This window comes from Talaromyces stipitatus, genomic scaffold (genome assembly GCF_000003125.1).
Source record: "Talaromyces stipitatus ATCC 10500 scf_1105507295555 genomic scaffold, whole genome shotgun sequence".
NCBI classification, from domain to species: Eukaryota; Fungi; Ascomycota; class Eurotiomycetes; order Eurotiales; family Trichocomaceae; genus Talaromyces; species Talaromyces stipitatus.
Genome location: NW_002990116.1, coordinates 3020187 through 3037340, shown reverse-complemented (window position 1 = coordinate 3037340; position 17154 = coordinate 3020187). Strand labels below are relative to the sequence as shown.

Sequence of the window (17154 nt, the reverse complement as noted above, 5' to 3'; positions counted from 1 at the left end):
CCCTACCTACCTAGGTCATGACTTTAGGGATTTTTCACTATGCTCTCCGTTACAGTCCCTACTCCTTCTGCTGGGGCATCGGAAAAGTTCTGCACTGACCATGCTGTTACGCCTCGTACAATATTCCAGCTCACTTGGGCGTTGATTCAGAATTGTTATTTTGATACCAGCGACTTCCTGTACGAAGAAGAAGATACCCATGGAAACATTCAAACTCTCATAAGTTTTCTGCCAGAGTTGATCAAAAAATCTCCGGTCATAGCAACTCTTCAGCGTGATGGAAGGCAAGAACCGGGAGAGGATACTATTCTCCTCCATTCGGGAGTGGAAGGTGTAGATGCTTCACTGAGAAAAGTGTGGAGTCGACTAAAAGTGTCTCATAGCACAAGACCTGAGGGTAGTAGCGTGAGGAATAGTCATTTTGACAAGGACGTATGTAATATCCCTTCCCGAGTTATTTCACAAGGCTGACTGAAGCAGTTTGATGTTGAAATTCACGTAAACTTGGGACCATCCAATTTGATTGTTAGTATGCTTTACCAGCCATCCATCGCGGACACGAGAGATATGGACAACATTGCGAAAGCATTTCATCAGGCCCTCGAGAGCATTTTGACCATCGAGGACGATGAGAAAATCGCCGATATCAACCTGCTTAATCCCAATGATGCGATGAAGATCTTTGAGTGGAACTCCAGTACCCCGACTGTTACAGAAGATTGCCTCCATCTGCTCATCGAGCGATCAGTCTCCCGAAACCCCGATTCCCAAGCGCTTTTATCATGGGATGGAAGTCTTACCTATTCCGAATTGGACCAACACTCCTCCAAACTTGCGCATTATCTCGTAAACACCTATGACCTTGGTCCTGAAAAAATAGTTCCATTGTGCTTCGAAAAATCCATCTGGGCAGTTGTGACCATGCTTGCTGTCCTAAAGACAGGGGCAGCGTACTGCTGTCTCGACCCTGCACATCCCCAAGCCCGACGGGACTACATGACAGAGCTTGTGAACGCAAGAATCGCGCTATGCTGTGAAGCGCATTCTGGACTGATCCAAAAATGTCCCAGTCTTATCGTCGATGCTGACTTTGTTTATCATCTCGAGACTCCAAGCATACGCCCTACATCTCTTGTCCAACCCTCCAATGCCTGTGTTATTGCTTTCACGTCGGGAACAACAGGAAATCCGAAGGCAATTATCCATAGCCATACGTCTGTATGCAGCGGCCTTCTTGCAAACGCCCCGTTTCAAAGGATTAATCGGAGCGATATCCGCTTATTCCAGTGGGCTGCTTACACATTCGATGTCAGTATCACAGAAACATTTTCCCCGCTAATTTATGGTGGCCTCGTCTGTATACCTTCCGAGGAGGAGCGTCTCAATGACGTTGAAGAGTGCATGACCCGCATGAATGTTGACTGGGCCTATTTCACACCCTCGTTTGCTCGCTTCTTCCGCAGGTACAATACACCCGGCTTGACACAGCTTATTCTCGGAGGAGAAGCAGTAACGGTCGACGATGTGAGGGATTGGGTGGACAGAGTCCGAGTGCTGAACGCATACGGACCTGCAGAGTCGATAACATGGTTCTTGGAACCACAGCTCGGTCTCTCAAGCACTATCTCCATCGGAAAGCCAATTAACATGCGTGCATGGATTGTGAGTCCCGATGACGAGACACGCTTGATGCCCATCGGGGCTATCGGTGAACTGCTGCTGGAAGGCACCAGTTTGTTTCGCGCCTATCTTAAGAACCAAGAGAAGACGGACCAGTCTTTAATTTCACCTCCCAAGTGGCGCCTGCAGGCCAACATTGGACCTGCTTTGAAAATGTACAAAACAGGGGACCTGGTCCGTTATCTTCCAGATGGGAATATGACATATGTTGGTCGCAAAGATACAATGGTCAAGCTGTACGGCCAGCGCATGGAGCTGGAAGAGGTAGAGACAGTGCTTCGGCGCTGTCTCCCAGAGGGAGTTCAAGCATCTGCGGACATTATTCGACCGGCCGGGGAAAATGAAGAAGTTATTCTGGTCGCATTCTTTTGTGTTCCCAAGAACTTTGGCCAAGACCTACACGAACTGAAAGTATATGCTCAAAGCAAACTGGCAGATGCATTACCTGCCTTCATGGTTCCGCGAGTATACATCCCCGTTGATGAGATGCCCTATAATTCGTCCCGAAAATTGGACCGCGCGAAACTGCGCCAGATGGTATCCAATTTGACTCGAAGCCAGCTTGTAGGTCTTCTGCAGGCCAAAGATCCAGTACCAAATCATGATATCTCTCACGGTCTGAGTGAAATGGAGGCAGATCTTCAACGATTATGGGCTAGCGCTTTGTTTCTAGAACCAAATCAAATTGGACCTGAAGACAATTTCTTTGCCTTGGGCGGATCTTCAGTTACCATCTTGAAAATCACTGCTGCCGCTAAGAGCCAGGGAATTGCAATTTCCTACGCCGATATTTTCCGAGCGCCAACTTTACGCAGTCTTTCTCAAGTGGTCTCCCGTGCGAGCGGTTCTGATACAAAGATTCCGCCGCTCAGTCTCATTGAAGACACAGTAAGGGAATCAGTCATTTCTGACGCCGTTGTTCAATGTGATGTTTCTAGAGATGAGATTGAGGATATATATCCACTTGCACCGCAACAACAGGGACTGTGGGCACTATCACTCATTCGGGATGGTGATTATGTGGGTCAGTTTATCCTGACACTGAACCCGCATGTTGATATTCACAAGTTTTGTCAGGCATGGGAGACTGTTGTCAGTGTTGTCCCGACACTTCGTACCAGGTTTATAGAGAGTGCCTCTGGATCCTTTCAGGTGGTGATCAAAAGCTCCTTAGTCGACTGGCAAAGTTACACTGATCTTGATGAATATCTTCAAGAAGACATTCAGGAGAACCTGGCTTTTGGAAGTCCCTTGGTGCGTTATGCTATAATTCCGTCAACCAAAGCTGAGAACGGCGAAATCATCACGCCTGATAAGATAGTCTGGACGATTCATCATGCTCTATTCGACGGGGAGTCTGTCCCTACTCTGCTCAACACAGTGACTCAGGCATACTATGGAATTGCTCCAAGTCTGGAAATTGGCCTCTTCAACCGGTTCATACAATATACCCAAGGCGTGGATCAAACATCAGCTTCCAAGTTTTGGCGCCAGCAATTTTCTACTAGGAAGCTAGTGCCCTATCCTCCTTTGCCAGAACCCGACTACCGTCCGCGTCCCGAATCTGTGTATGACAGGCATATTCAATTTACCCGAAGACTGGGATCCAATATAACTACCGCTACTCTCCTCCGCGCTGCTCTTTCTCTGTCTCTTGTCAAAATGGCCAAAACATGGGATGTTGCCATGGGTGTCACGCTTACTGGCCGCACCGCGCCCGTATCAAATATCGAGAATGTGATCGGACCGACGTTCGTGACTCTTCCAACCCGACCTATCGATGGTTCAAGTAACAGCGTCGCGGAGTATCTCGAACGAATACAGACGTCGATTATAGAGACGATCCCTTTTGAGCACACGGGTATGCAGAGGATTGCCGCGTATACTCCCGAATGCAATTCAGCTTGTCTGTTCCAGACTATTCTCCTTGTCCAGACACCAGACGACAAAAGCTACCAAGAGTTATTTCATTTTGATGACTCAGTCGGTGGCTATGGAAGATTTAACAGCCATTGCTTGATGGTTCTCCTATTCACCAACGCAGATCATGTGGATGCTGCATTTAGCTATGATAGTAATGCTATCAGTGACGACGAAGTAGTTTCGCTCGCTTATATCTTTGAACGATTTATCCATACCCTGTGTTTGGAAGAGGAGAAGCGTGTTGTATCATCTGTCCTTTCCGGCAGTTCTTTGATAGATATGAAATCTGTTATCCGGCCATCAATTCCCCATCCCCCGACAAGAAACGCTCGTCAACCCTCAAAGGCCAGAAACCATATAGACGCAGTGGATATGGTTCGGCGTCCAAATCGTGAGATTGAGGTTATTTTGGCAGATGCATGGGCTGAGGTATTAGGTATTCCAGACAAAAGCACCATCACTCCTGGTGACGAATTTATCAAAACTTACGGCGGTAACTCGCTTCTGAGTTTGAAACTCGCTCAGTACTGTCGTGGCCGGGGGTTACGCCTCACCGTTAAAAGCATCTTCCAGTATCCCCGTTTTCAAGATATGGCTGGAGCGGCTGCTCTGGTATCTACTACGGACAAGCCTACTACATCAATTGCACCATTCTCCTTGATCGAGGGAGGTGAGCACACGGATGAAACATTGAATGCATGGAAGGATTCGACTATCGATGAAGCTGCAGAGGCATGCAGTGTAGCTCGCAATAGTATTCTGGACATTTACCCATCGACCCCTCTACAGGAAGGACTGGTAGTGCTTTCCATGGCCGAACCGGGAGCCTACATATCTAGGACGGTATACGAACTAGCGCAAGGAGTTGATATCGAAAGGTTTTTTAGGTCATGGGCAAAGGTCTACCAACAAGAGGAGATCCTCCGCACGAGAATATTCCAACCAACGGGCATACGGGAGGCATTTCAAGTAGTTGTCTCCGAAGACATAGAATGGCAACATGCTAATGATTTAGCTGCTTTCATGTCCAAGAACAAGACCATAACCATGGGCCTAGGTACCCGTCTATGTCAGTTTACCCTTGTTTCAGATCTCAAAACCTCCAAACAATTCTTCATTTTGACCATTCATCATGCTTTGTATGACGGCTGGTCAATACCTTTGTTGTTGAAGAAGGTGTATGATGCTTACCATGCGATGCCCTCAACAACGACACATATAATGTTCAATACATTCATTCAGCATACCCTGCGTAACCGCCCATCTGACGTCAGCGAGTACTGGACCAAACAATTCAAGGATGCAGACTTTGTTCATTTCCCTGCACCTCTCCTTCCTGGCGAGAAACCAGGGAACCAGTCTCAAATAGAACGTTCCTTCTTGCTCCGTCAGCCGGAGACACTCCCGGGTATTCTCAAATCAACAATACTTCGTGCTGCATGGACTGTACTACTGAATTGCTACACTCGAAATCAAGATGTTGTTTTCGGGGCCACTCTGGCCGGAAGAAATGTTGCAATGCCTGGGATTCAAGATCTTATTGGACCAACACTCACTACGGTTCCTATTAGAGTGAACGTGGATGCTAAAGAGAAACTTGGAGACTTCCTGCACCGCATCCAGGACCAGTCGGTAGAGATGATCGACTATGAGTAAGTTATATCCCGCTTCTTTTTAAGGATTCTTAGACACAAGACTGACATGAATACAGACATACCGGGCTACATACTATCCGTTCTATCTCTCCTGAAGCTTGCAATTTCCAGAATCTCCTTGTCCTTCAGCCCAAAGGAGAGAATACGGATCTTTCTAAACTTTGGGTCTCTGAGGCTCAAGGCGATACATCAAAGTTCTTCACTTATCCACTAGTGGTTCAATGCTCGTTTGACGATGCTAGTGATGATGTCCTTGTAGGTGTAACATTCGATGAATCTCGTATTCACGAGATCGAAGCGTTGCGAATCATCAGGCTTTATGAGCATATTCTTGCGCAAATATCGTCAATAGACATTTCGACAGTACTGGATAAGATAGACTTGATTAGCCCGGGCGATATCCTGGAACTTAAAAATGAGATTGCCGAAAGTTCAACCCCGGAAGTCGTGAACTGTCTTTTGCATGAGCAAGTCTTCAAAAGGATTGGCGAATATTCCGAAAAAATTGCAATCACTTCTTCATGGGGAGAAGAATTAACATACAAGCAACTACACGACTTCTCGAGCAGGCTTGCCCATGACCTGGTCAAAGCTGGCGCAGGCCCAGGGATATTCATCCCACTGTTCTTTGATAAGGACATCTGGGCAATTGTGGCCATGATTGCTGTGCTCAAAAGCGGCTCAGCGTTTGTTCCCATCGATCCGGAGTCTCCCAGCAGTCGTCGAGACCTAATCCTGCGAGCAATAAGGGCCTCCGTCATTCTTTCTTCGTCAAAGTACATACACATAACTGATCTGAAAAAACCGCGTCAGGTTGACCGAGAGCACGTTGACAGTCTTGCTCTGTTAAATGAGACAGGAGAAGGGTTTGAGGGCAATAGCACTGTTGCCGATCCGGCGTACGCCATCTTCACATCAGGCAGTACAGGAATCCCAAAGGGTGTCGTTGTCTCTCATCGTGCAATATCATCATCTGTCAACGCTCATGGTAACGCCATGGGCTTTGGAAAGGGTACACGCGCACTACAGTTCTGCTCTTACACTTTTGATGTCAGCATTGCCGAGATATTCACAACTCTGGTGTTTGGAGGCACAGTATGCGTACCATCGTCTTGGGGTCGGCTCAATAATCTTGCCGCAGAGATTTGCATTCTGGAGGCCAATTGGAGTTTCTTGACTCCAAGTGTTGCAAGACTTCTTGATCCTTCTGAGGTGCCTACGTTGCGAACATTGGTCCTTGGCGGCGAAGAGGTCGGTAGTGGGGATGTAGCCCGATGGAAAGATACTGGTGATGTCCGGATTATGAATGGATACGGTCCTACAGAAGCATGCGTGTTCTGCGTCACTCGGGACATCGACACACCTGATTCTGCAAACAAGATCGGCCGGCCTATTGGATGTAATGCTTTTGTTGTTGATCCCGAGAATCATGATAAATTGGCACCAGTAGGGACTGTAGGAGAAATGCTTGTCTCTGGGCCGATTCTGGCGTCCGGATATCTGAGTGATGGATCTCGTACTCGAGCTGCATTCATTGAGTCTCCTTCTTGGTCACAAATCGTCTTTGGGGAGCCTCCATCTGCAGATAGACGTACATTTTACAAGACGGGTGATCTCGTCCGGTACGACCGTCACGGCCTTTTGGAATACGTATCAAGGAAAGATCTTCAGGTCAAGATCAGAGGTCTACGCATTGAGGTCGAAGATGTAGAGCATTGGATTCAAACGGTTGCAACAGTGAAACACGCCGTAGTCCTTGTCTCCCGGAGCTCAGGTGCTTCCACTCAATTCACTGCGGTACTCTCCCTAAATACCAAAGGGGCAATGACAGATCTACCACCTCTCACAATAAACTCATCGGAAAAATCTCGGAATCAGATTCAGCGTGTCAAAGCCACACTCGAAGAACATCTTCCGTCCTATGCCATTCCTAACATTTGGCTTTGTGTTAATGATATCCCTCTATCAACTTCTGGCAAAACCAGTCGCAAAACTGTCAAGGCGTGGATCGATAATCTGTCCAAACAGGACTTGCTCCAGGCTTATTCCGGTCATGCAATGAATGGTAATAGTGACGGACCAAAACCTGTTGGACACGTTGAAATCGCTCTCACAAAGATATGGAGCAGTGTGCTTACCATTCCAGAGGCTGATATCGTCTCCAACAAATCGTTTTTGAGTTATGGCGGCGATTCAGTAAGTTCCCTTCATCATGATTTTTTCCACTATTGCTAAAACAGAAACAGGTATCTGCGATTCGGGTGGTAAAAGAGTGCCGCAAACAGTCACTGGATATTAGTATCCAAGACTTGTTACTTGCAAAGGGAATATCCCATGTGGCTGAAAAGATTCAGGGTAACAGCAATGGGCACTTAGCCAATGGTACTAAACACATAAACGGCAATCATCCGAATGAGGTCAATGGAGGGACCGAAGATATCAACACAATCAGTGGCATGTTTAGCAAGGATACATACATATGTACTCCTCTGCAGCAGGCAATGGTTCAAAAGCATGCGGAAGGGTTGTATAACGTGAAAATGGTTTTCAACATTAATTGTAAAGGGACACTGGATATCCAGCGTCTCAAGGACGCCTGGTCTCAAGTCATACTGAGACATGATGCTCTGAGAACTACGTTCAAGTTCTCCAATGAAACGGGACAACGTGTACAGCGCATTTTAGACACGCCGGTGCAAACCCTACACGAGGAATTGGAGTCAGAAACAAGTACTCTGGCGGTGGATCAATCCATCCAACCTCATCCAGTCTGGCCTGAAGGCGAAATTCCTCATCGGTTAACTGTTGGGAAAGCTCAGAATGGAAAAGCAGTCCTCAATCTCGAAATCTCCCACGCCATCATAGATGCGGTCAGTCTGGCAACAGTATTCCGCGACCTAGAACTTGCGTACGATGGTCGACTGCCACCCCAGCCGGCGCCACAGTTATCGCAATACCTTCAGCGTATCTGGTATCAAGCAAAGCAAGATGTGACTTACTGGCGACAGTACTGTGCTGGTGCTTCTCCGTGCTATATCCCATGGTCATTATCCAAGCATACAGAACAACCCAGGGAACTACTCCATACCCCAGTCACGATTCCCGGCGCAAGTGAGATCTCCCTCTTTTGCCGGCAACAGGGTGTCACAGTAGCAAACTTGATACATACAGTATGGGCATTGGTGTTGAAGCTTCGTTCCTCTTCTAGTCATCTTGCTGGCTCTGAAGTATGCTTTGGATATCTGGTGTCCGGTCGAGATTTAGAAATCGATGGAGTTGATAACATCGTAGGACCATTGATCTCCATGTTACTCTGTCGGAAAGAACTATCGGACAGCATGCTACTGCGTGATTTACTGACTGATATACGCGACGACGCAATTCAAAGCTCGAGTCGGAAGTTTTGCGAGATTAAACAAATTGAGAAAGACCTTGGCTTAGGTCGAGGGCTTTTTAACACAATGATCAACTTCAGGTACATATCTCATATTCCGCTTAATACAAATAGAGCATGGCTAACTCTTGTTTAGAAAATATCCAAGACCCGTACCACAGGAAGACATTCCTTTGAGATTTGAATACATCGACGGACAGGATCCATTCGAATATGACGTCTCACTTGTGATTGACGAGGTTGATAACAATTGGCAAGTTAAGCTGGTCAGCTGGAAAGACAGAGTTAGTGAGTTCCAGATCAATGGAATTGCTGCTAGCTTCAGTCGTGTATTGAAATATCTGATGGTCAACCCGGAGCAAACTATTAGCAATGCCTTGAATGGCTCTTGATGCTTTTTCATTTCTCTTCTTTGTTACAAATTGCTATTGAAAGATCCAGTTAACTACAATCTACAATGAGGATGAACTACTTGTCATGGAAAAGGGGCTATGCTCTACAAAACCCTAAACCCTAGCTAGGCAATCATTCCGCGGAAGAAAATTAGTATCGAAGTCTCCCCTCTGGAAAAAATACACGGACAGCCATTTTGCGTCGTTTCACTCAACAAAACTCAGCCTTGCACGGAATATTCAATCACATCCTTGTCACCAACTTCCGATAAAAGGCAGAAATTTCGTATCCAGACACGCGCAAACTCTATTTCCCGAAGGCTAGATCCTTTGCTGCTAAAGTTTTATGGCGTAAAAGAAAATATTCGGAGCCAACACATCAGGAATCCAAGCCGGAATATCCCGCAATTTTTATCTCTCCAAACAATCCGGAGATCTGGAGGTCGGTTCTACCGCGGAGAGAACGGGATTTCAGGGACGAAATCGAAAAGAAGCGGTCTCAGGGATGTGATATTGGACCAACTAATAGTTCAGGCTTGATCGTAATCTAGAGTTTCGAGAATATGGAAATTGCGAGGCTTTTGAGAATAGATATTTTGAGTTGTTAGCGTAGAGTTACGTACAATTTAACAACACGTATCCCGATTCCGGTGGAAGTATACAAGTGTTCCGACGCATTAACAATGCAATTGATAATGCTAGATATAAGGTTGAGCCATTTACCAAATCTAGACATTTGCTTGAAACAATCCATAATATATATGCACGGATAATTTTCCGAATGTCTAGATTTGCATACCTAATATACAAGGGTTGGAGATAAGTAGGGAAAAACCGGGGGAACTCATGGCCAAGCTTGAGATCTCAAACAATCCCTGGACTTAAGCACAAGTACTCCGTATTAATAATGAGGGTGTTTTAAGGTGAGTATTCCCCGGAATTCATGGCAAAACCGGAGAACTCGATCGTAAGTTGATTGGCAATTTAGGGCTGGGAAGGGCTTGACTGGGGAACATACGATGGACTGAAACTTACAGATCGTGACTCGATCCGAAACGTCGGATCCGGGGTTTGGTATTTGCATTACCGGAAGCGAGAATTGTCCTGCGAAAATGCGGTGAATTACAGCTATCCGATAACAAAAATTACAAGTCGTCAATCGACAATAAACGTTTCGGGTGCACCACGTGCTCGCGCAAACATCCCTTTTCTCAAACTGCAGTGCTACATACATGGATATATGGGCGCGTGATATAAGAAGTGCTTGTAATCCATTCTTGCAATCGCACAATGACGAAATCAGACACGGGCTTCGGTCAAAAAAGTCTGAATCGGTCACGAGGGCTCCCCTTGATCCAGAACGTTGTCAATCTTTTGACGATACCACTATCCCGGATGTGGCAAATATCCGATTCTCGGATCAATATTTACGGAAGGTGATTGGACAGCATTACATACTATGATATTTGCAGGGGGTTATGCTTCAATAATAGCTCATGTCGATTTACCCCAAAATATATAATTGCTTACTATTATTCCCGTGATTGGCTGTGGTGGAGCATCGAAACGCTCGAGAGACAAATTGCTACATCTGGACAGCATTCTCCAGATCTACTGAACACTGAAAAACAAGAAAAAAGACTTTCGTCAAGACTCTTGCAAGACTGGGGTAATCGACGAGTACTACCGTATCTGGATATGAAGAGGGTTGGAGTTGTCGATACCCTTACTCGATAGAAAGTAATAGACTAAGCCGAATCAGGAAATTCGCCCCGTCTTCCCTTACAAAATCGGCACGGCCGGGGGCGGGTCCTATTGAGAAAGCCTGGCGAGACCCCGGCTTTCACGCCGACCTGAGCATTCTACCTCAGTACTTCCCCAGAATACGACAACAGAATATTGAAGTATCATTCCAATGCAGCTGAAAAACTTGTCGGAAGGTGCTGAAAAAGCCCTTTGAAGTCGGCGTTGTATCTGCTGAAAATCCAGGCGGCAGACCCGTTGTATGGTGAATTGTACTGTGGAGCGGCTTAAAGAACCGTGAGCGTCAAATCATGTCGTCGGCTTTGGCTGTTTAAGTGGCTCCCCCTTGTGATAAAGAAACGATCGTGGAGATCAGATTCCTCTAGACCGCGTTCCCTGTGCAGTTGATTATCATCTCTTGTTACGTACGAAGCTGCCGACAAGGGACCTTGTAGCATGAATGCCACCGGATGATTGGCTTCAGCACATTCTCCGTAAGATGGAGTAGCATGCGCACTAACCCAAAAGTGGCAATTAAGCGCGGAATTTTGTGCAGCTCGGCCACCAGGAGACTAGTCCGAATTGGGCCTTGGCGGAAATCCTCCGTCACGACGTAGTCCCCGCCGCCCAGCATTATTGTCAGAGTCCAAACTCCCGTCCGTCCGTTCCTTTGCTCGCCAAAACGCCCATGCCCACTTCTCATCCGGGGGAGGCAAAAACTACCTCATTCGCGCAATCATGCGCGAGCACTTGGTCATCACTGTGGCTCAGGGTGGGCCCTTCCTTGACAGAGACTAGCTTAGGATGGAGAACCGAACATGGGGGAGGGATCCTCCTCATTTCTGGATTGAGACAAGAGATAAAAAGACGCCGGCCCCGCCCCCGGTTTTAAATTTCTTCTTTTTCTTTTTATTCTGATCTTCTTCAAACCGGCTCGGTCAATTTCCTTCATGGAATACATGTTGCAATTGCATTGATGTGAACGCCATCCGAACTATCTGGCACACTCTCCACTCACTATATGGCTTCCACCACTTCCTCTCCTCCGCCGGAGACGGCGTCATCACAGAATAAGCGAAAGGCTTCCGCTGCCGGTCTTTCGGCAGGAAATCGACCGATCAAGAGAAGAGCCTCTCGTGCTTGCTGTTGCTGCCGCGCACGCAAAGTCCGTTGCGACGTTGTGGAAAATGGCTCACCTTGTACCAACTGTCGTCTCGACCAGGTAGAATGCGTTGTGACTGAAAGTCGACGAAGAAAGTTAGTAATATCCACTGCATATCAAGAGTACGGTACTGATCCAAGCAGGAAATTCCGTGTTGAGACTGAGGCTGTCAAGACCACCCCAGACTCGTCCACCGAGTTGTCTGAAGATGCGGCGAAACGCCGCACTTCCAGCCATGGCCTGGATGGACTCGATCAATCAGGTCTCGATGGTCTCACAAAGGACGATCCCTTGTCGCCATTCCAAGAATCCATTGATTTGGATCAAGGACAGCACGTGCCACATTTTATCTGTCAGTACTTCTTCCGAGTTGCTGGTTCTCTCTATTGACACTTCTCGCAGATCAATCACGTGGCTCGCACATTGATAATGAAAATTTGCCAGAACGGCGCTCAAATTACTCCCAGTCACTGTCAATTGCAGCTAATATAGGGCCAAGCTTTGCTGACGCCATACATCAATTACTTACCCCGCCGAGTCAATCCAACCAGCTGCCGGACTACATCAGGCGTCTGCCACAGCGTTTACAGACCGAGGACCTTAACTACTTACAAGCAAAAGGTGCCTTGACTATTCCGGATAGAGCCTTGCGAGATGCATTGCTCAAAGCATATATCCACTACGTGCATCCATACATGCCTCTACTCGACTTGGAAGAATTCCTTCAAATTCTTGCCCGCAACGATGGAACTCATCACGTCAGCTTGCTTTTGTTTCAAGCTGTCATGTTTGCTGGAACTGCTTTCGTAGAAATGGAAGCGTTACGTAATGCGGGATATAATAGTCGAAAGACTGCCCGCAAAGTATTCTTCCAAAGAGCAAGAGTACGTTGATTGTGATGCCCCGTGTTCGTATACATACTGACTATCCTAGCTGTTGTATGATTTTGACTACGAAGTGGATCGCATCTCACTAGTCCAGTCGCTCCTGCTTATGACCTATTGGTATGAAACACCAGACGACCAAAAGGACACCTGGCATTGGATGGGCGTGAGCTTGTCTCTGGCCCATACCATCGGCCTTCACCGTGACCCCAGCAACTCGGGCATGGGACCACGACGAAAACAGCTATGGAAACGGATCTGGTGGAGTACATACACACGAGACCGATTGATTGCCTTGGGCATGCGCCGACCGATGAGAGTAAAAGACGATGACTGTGATGTGCCAATGTTGACTCTCGACGACTTTGAGTTCAAAAGATTCCCCCCTGAGGTGTTGAACATGCTGGGTGACTGCGAACTCCTACAAAATACCGAGCACCAACGACATTTGGCCATGATGTTCATTGAAAAGGCTAAGCTTTGTCTTTGCGTGAGCCACGTTTTGTCAGCTCAGTACTCTGTTCTCAGCCATCGATTTGGAGGTACGACCGAGACTACCATGATGCTTGTACCAAAGAAATCGGAGGCTGGAACGATACAAGTTCAAAAGTGCGATGAGGAGTTGGAAAAATGGCAAGCGAATCTGCCTTCTGAGATTCGGTACACATCTCTTGAGGGCGTTGACTCTCTTTCGCCAGCCGAATCTTCATTACAAGTGCATCGCGCTTTACTTCGAATGATTTATCTTACTACTTCCAGTGCTCTCCACCGGCCACAAGTGCTTCCAGCGATGCCTTTCCCAGCTGTCGAGGCTGCATTGCAAGAAATCTCGCGCAATAAAGTCCGTTACGCGGCGATTGAGATTACCAACACTGCACAACGCCTGCATCAACTCAATCTTACTCGGTTTCTGCCAACTGCTGGAGTCACTGTTCTCTTGCCCGCTGTTATCATACATTTGCTTGATGTCAAGTCCAACGACGCCAACGTGCGCATGGTTAGTTTGCAGCGATTTTACCAATGTATGCGAATTTTACAGCGTCTTCGTGAGATCTACGCATCTGCCGACTTTGCCACTTCATTCTTAGAAGCTGCTATTCGAAAAGCCGGTATTTCACTTAATCTTTCCGATCTGGACGAACACGAGCCAGTCCATCCTCCTCCTCCTGCCCAGACTGTCCGTCCCGCAGCCTTGACACCGCCTCCAGAGTCATCGGCACAGAAGCTGCCAGATCTTACTTATCCTTCAACATTCGACACACCATCTGCCGGCTTCACTATCCCAGCCGAACCAAGCCACAACACTACAATAAACCCATTCGATGTTGCAACACCACCACACTCCAACAGCAGCGAAAACGGCAGTACACAAAACCTCAACCCGAATCTCTTCAAACAACAGCCTGACATGAGCCTCAATGATTTCATCGACTTGGCCAACGACGCCGAAGTAACTCAGAATGATTTTGATGCTCTTCTCAATTTCGACGATGGTGGTCCCGAATTATTCGGCGCCGAAGATGGGATCATGGCTTTTACGTTCAATAGTAACCACAACAGCAACAATCACCAGCACGACGGCCATCAAAGTCAGAGACAGCCTCAGACACAGGGAAAGTCTGGCTTTGATTATATTCCTGATTTCGCCAACGACAGCAACGTGAATACGTTGTTTAGTTATGATTATTCTAAACGAAACGATGGGTTTTCTGGTGATGTCGACCCTGACATGGGTTTGACTTTGAAGTTATGAGATGGTTTATATGACTTGCATAGGCGGTTTCTTTTTTGTGGTATGAGTTATGATAATTTTACACAGGGTTTTGTGAATATGATTTTATTCGAGAATGTATTACAACCGACATTCGGTTTGTCATTGGCATGGGACTGGCATATACAAAAGTCTGGACGGGTTTAGCGCAAGGTGTACTTTCTTTTCATATTGTACATAATTCATTTGATGGCAATCTATTCATCCATCAACAATCTAACTTATTTGTTATTCTGAAATTTCTCCGAGACTTGAAGATGATGCATCGGAGCACTTACCTCAATCTGTAAGTTAATTCTTCATCCCCACAAGACTCCAGAATAGGAGTCACATGGCCTTCCCACTCACACCCCACAAACTATTAACTCAATTTGTAGACTGGGTACGGAGAACAAGAGAAGATCATACTCGTACGTACGTAAGCCGGTATCCACGGACCAACACTCGCTGCGTTGAGCTCTCACTCGGTCGTATCGGAAAGCCGAAAACCGAGTCCCGAGATTAATTAAGGAGTCGGTATGGGGGTGGCTTTGACGGAGATTTAAAGACCTGGAGAGAACCGTTGGAAGGGGGGTTGTTGAGGTTGGCTTACATGAGGCAGTGCAGTGTAGGTGCGTGGTTTTTGTGGGATTGGTTCTAGGGTTTAATCTCTACACGGAGATCTTGCTATTGATACTGGCATAATTTTTTAAATTATTGAAAATACACTACTACTCATAAGAGCCTACTTGCATGTAACCCCAAAATAACTAGCAGAACATGAATGTGTCTGTCTATGCAAAGAGAGATAGAAACCTCGGTAGGCATACCGAGGTACGTGGATCGGCATGCCGAATAGTATGTTACGTGCGTACATACTCTGCTCGATGACACGTAAACATCTTCATGCATATCCAGTCACATACACAGTTATTAGACCCAATGATTTCAATATGGTGTGTATGCACTCTTGAAGTAGGGGGTCAGATCCAGAGAAGACAGACTTTGGAATTTTCACATGCAAATTGATTGTCCTTTAGCGCGTTGTGGACTAATAGAAACAAATACTACAGTAGTAAAAGGTCATCTGAGGTATCTTTTATTATGCTGATTGTCTTGATTCTAGACAGCAGCAATTTTCACATGTCAAGGCTTTTGAGTGTGTTAGTTGTTGTATTTAGCCCTAAGGCTAACTTAACTGTATTAGTCTACTTTTGATATAGTCAAGCATTTAAACTACATGTGCTAATAGCCATTAGATGACGTCAAATTTCACATGCGATTATCCTTTTACTCATGCTAGTCTATTGACCGTTGAGCTCAGCTAGGTATCAATTACCAATTTTGGGAGGGATATTATGCTGGCTATAGATCGACGATCATGATCTAGAAAGTAGCGATGATCGGTGGAAACTCTGGAACATATTCAGTGATGATTTACAAATTACTAGCTTGTTTCTTTTTGTAAGTTTCAGTTGGTGCTTTTTTTTCAGATATGTTAGGTTTTATACCGTGTAAATAGAGCATAATTGTCAACCCCCATTGACAACAAATCGCACGTCCGTGACTTCAATGTTGCTGGTAAGTGCTGAAATCAGACACTTGCTGTAGACCTTCTATACCCATGCATGCTAGGTAGGATACATATAGCTTTACTGATTCAGAAATCCTGTTTACCATGCTAAAAAAAATATGGTTACAGAGTCCGAGGTACAGTGAGACTGGCGAGAAAGTCTTAAATCCTGACGAAACCGCCCATTTAAGAATAATAGCAAAGATTGCAATGTAATAAGGAAGCGTGTAATGGACTATGGACCAGTACAACTCTTCTTAATCGAGAGATCAGTACCGTCGGATTACATCCTGCTATTATCTTAAACAAAACGGCCCGGTACGGTACCCTTGCCGTCTATTCATTCAGAAGCCATACTATTCCTCTGGGACAGGAGTGAGATCTAATAGCAGCAGATGCCGAACTGAATAATGGGCTATTAGCTCTGGTCAAAAACTTGTCGACACCGTTGGTTCCAGCAGATTCCCGAAGTTTCTTTACGGCTACTTCCATTTCGGCGAATGCGGTATTGTCATTCAGGGTGTTTCAGGGCTCATTTGTCATGGTAGCTGTAACAAGGCATTAGCTATACCTTCATTTACGGACAAAGTAAAGAAAATAAGAAGAGGGAAAGAAGAAACATGTCTTGGAAAAGTTCGATGCCCGCATGTCGTTGATGCCACTGTATTGACCCACTAAGAGTGCGGCCTTGGAATGCTCAAGTTTCTGAAATAGGCGTTCGCGACAGGATGAAATTCGTGTGCTTCTGCAGTTCAGCCTTTCTTTTACATTCTTCAACTGAGCGGCCTATAGTCCCATAATATAGGGCTTTCGAGATCACTTACTCAAACTTATACTTACGTAAAAGTGCCGGTTCTCATTCTCTGGAGGTTTGCGCCCGAGATTCTACTCAAGGACAGCTCACAGTCCCTCTGATCCCCGAAACGCAACACGGTGGATTACTACGAATTTGACAACTGCAAAGATCCTGGCCACACAGATGACAGATCTTCAGTTGA

General features: G+C 46.2%; 2 protein-coding genes across 2 annotated transcripts; both read left to right on the top strand.

The window, feature by feature from the left end:
* Positions 1–39: 39 nt before the first annotated feature.
* On the top strand, positions 40–9123 carry TSTA_122180 (nonribosomal peptide synthase, putative; the record flags this gene model as incomplete). The annotated part of the gene is made up of 5 exons (XM_002482429.1): positions 40–432; positions 481–5255; positions 5315–7454; positions 7505–8733; positions 8789–9123. The coding sequence occupies 5 exons, from the start codon at positions 40–42 to the stop codon at positions 9042–9044; spliced, it is 8793 nt and encodes a 2930-aa protein (XP_002482474.1). The 3' UTR covers positions 9045–9123.
* Positions 9124–11808: 2685 nt separating this feature from the next.
* TSTA_122170 (C6 transcription factor (Ctf1B), putative) lies at positions 11809–14839 on the top strand (the record flags this gene model as incomplete). Its single annotated transcript, XM_002482428.1, has 4 exons — positions 11809–12044; positions 12093–12301; positions 12352–12833; positions 12883–14839. 4 exons carry the CDS (start codon positions 11809–11811, stop codon positions 14584–14586), a joined length of 2631 nt encoding a protein of 876 aa, XP_002482473.1. The 3' UTR covers positions 14587–14839.
* Between the last annotated feature and the right edge of the window lie 2315 nt (positions 14840–17154).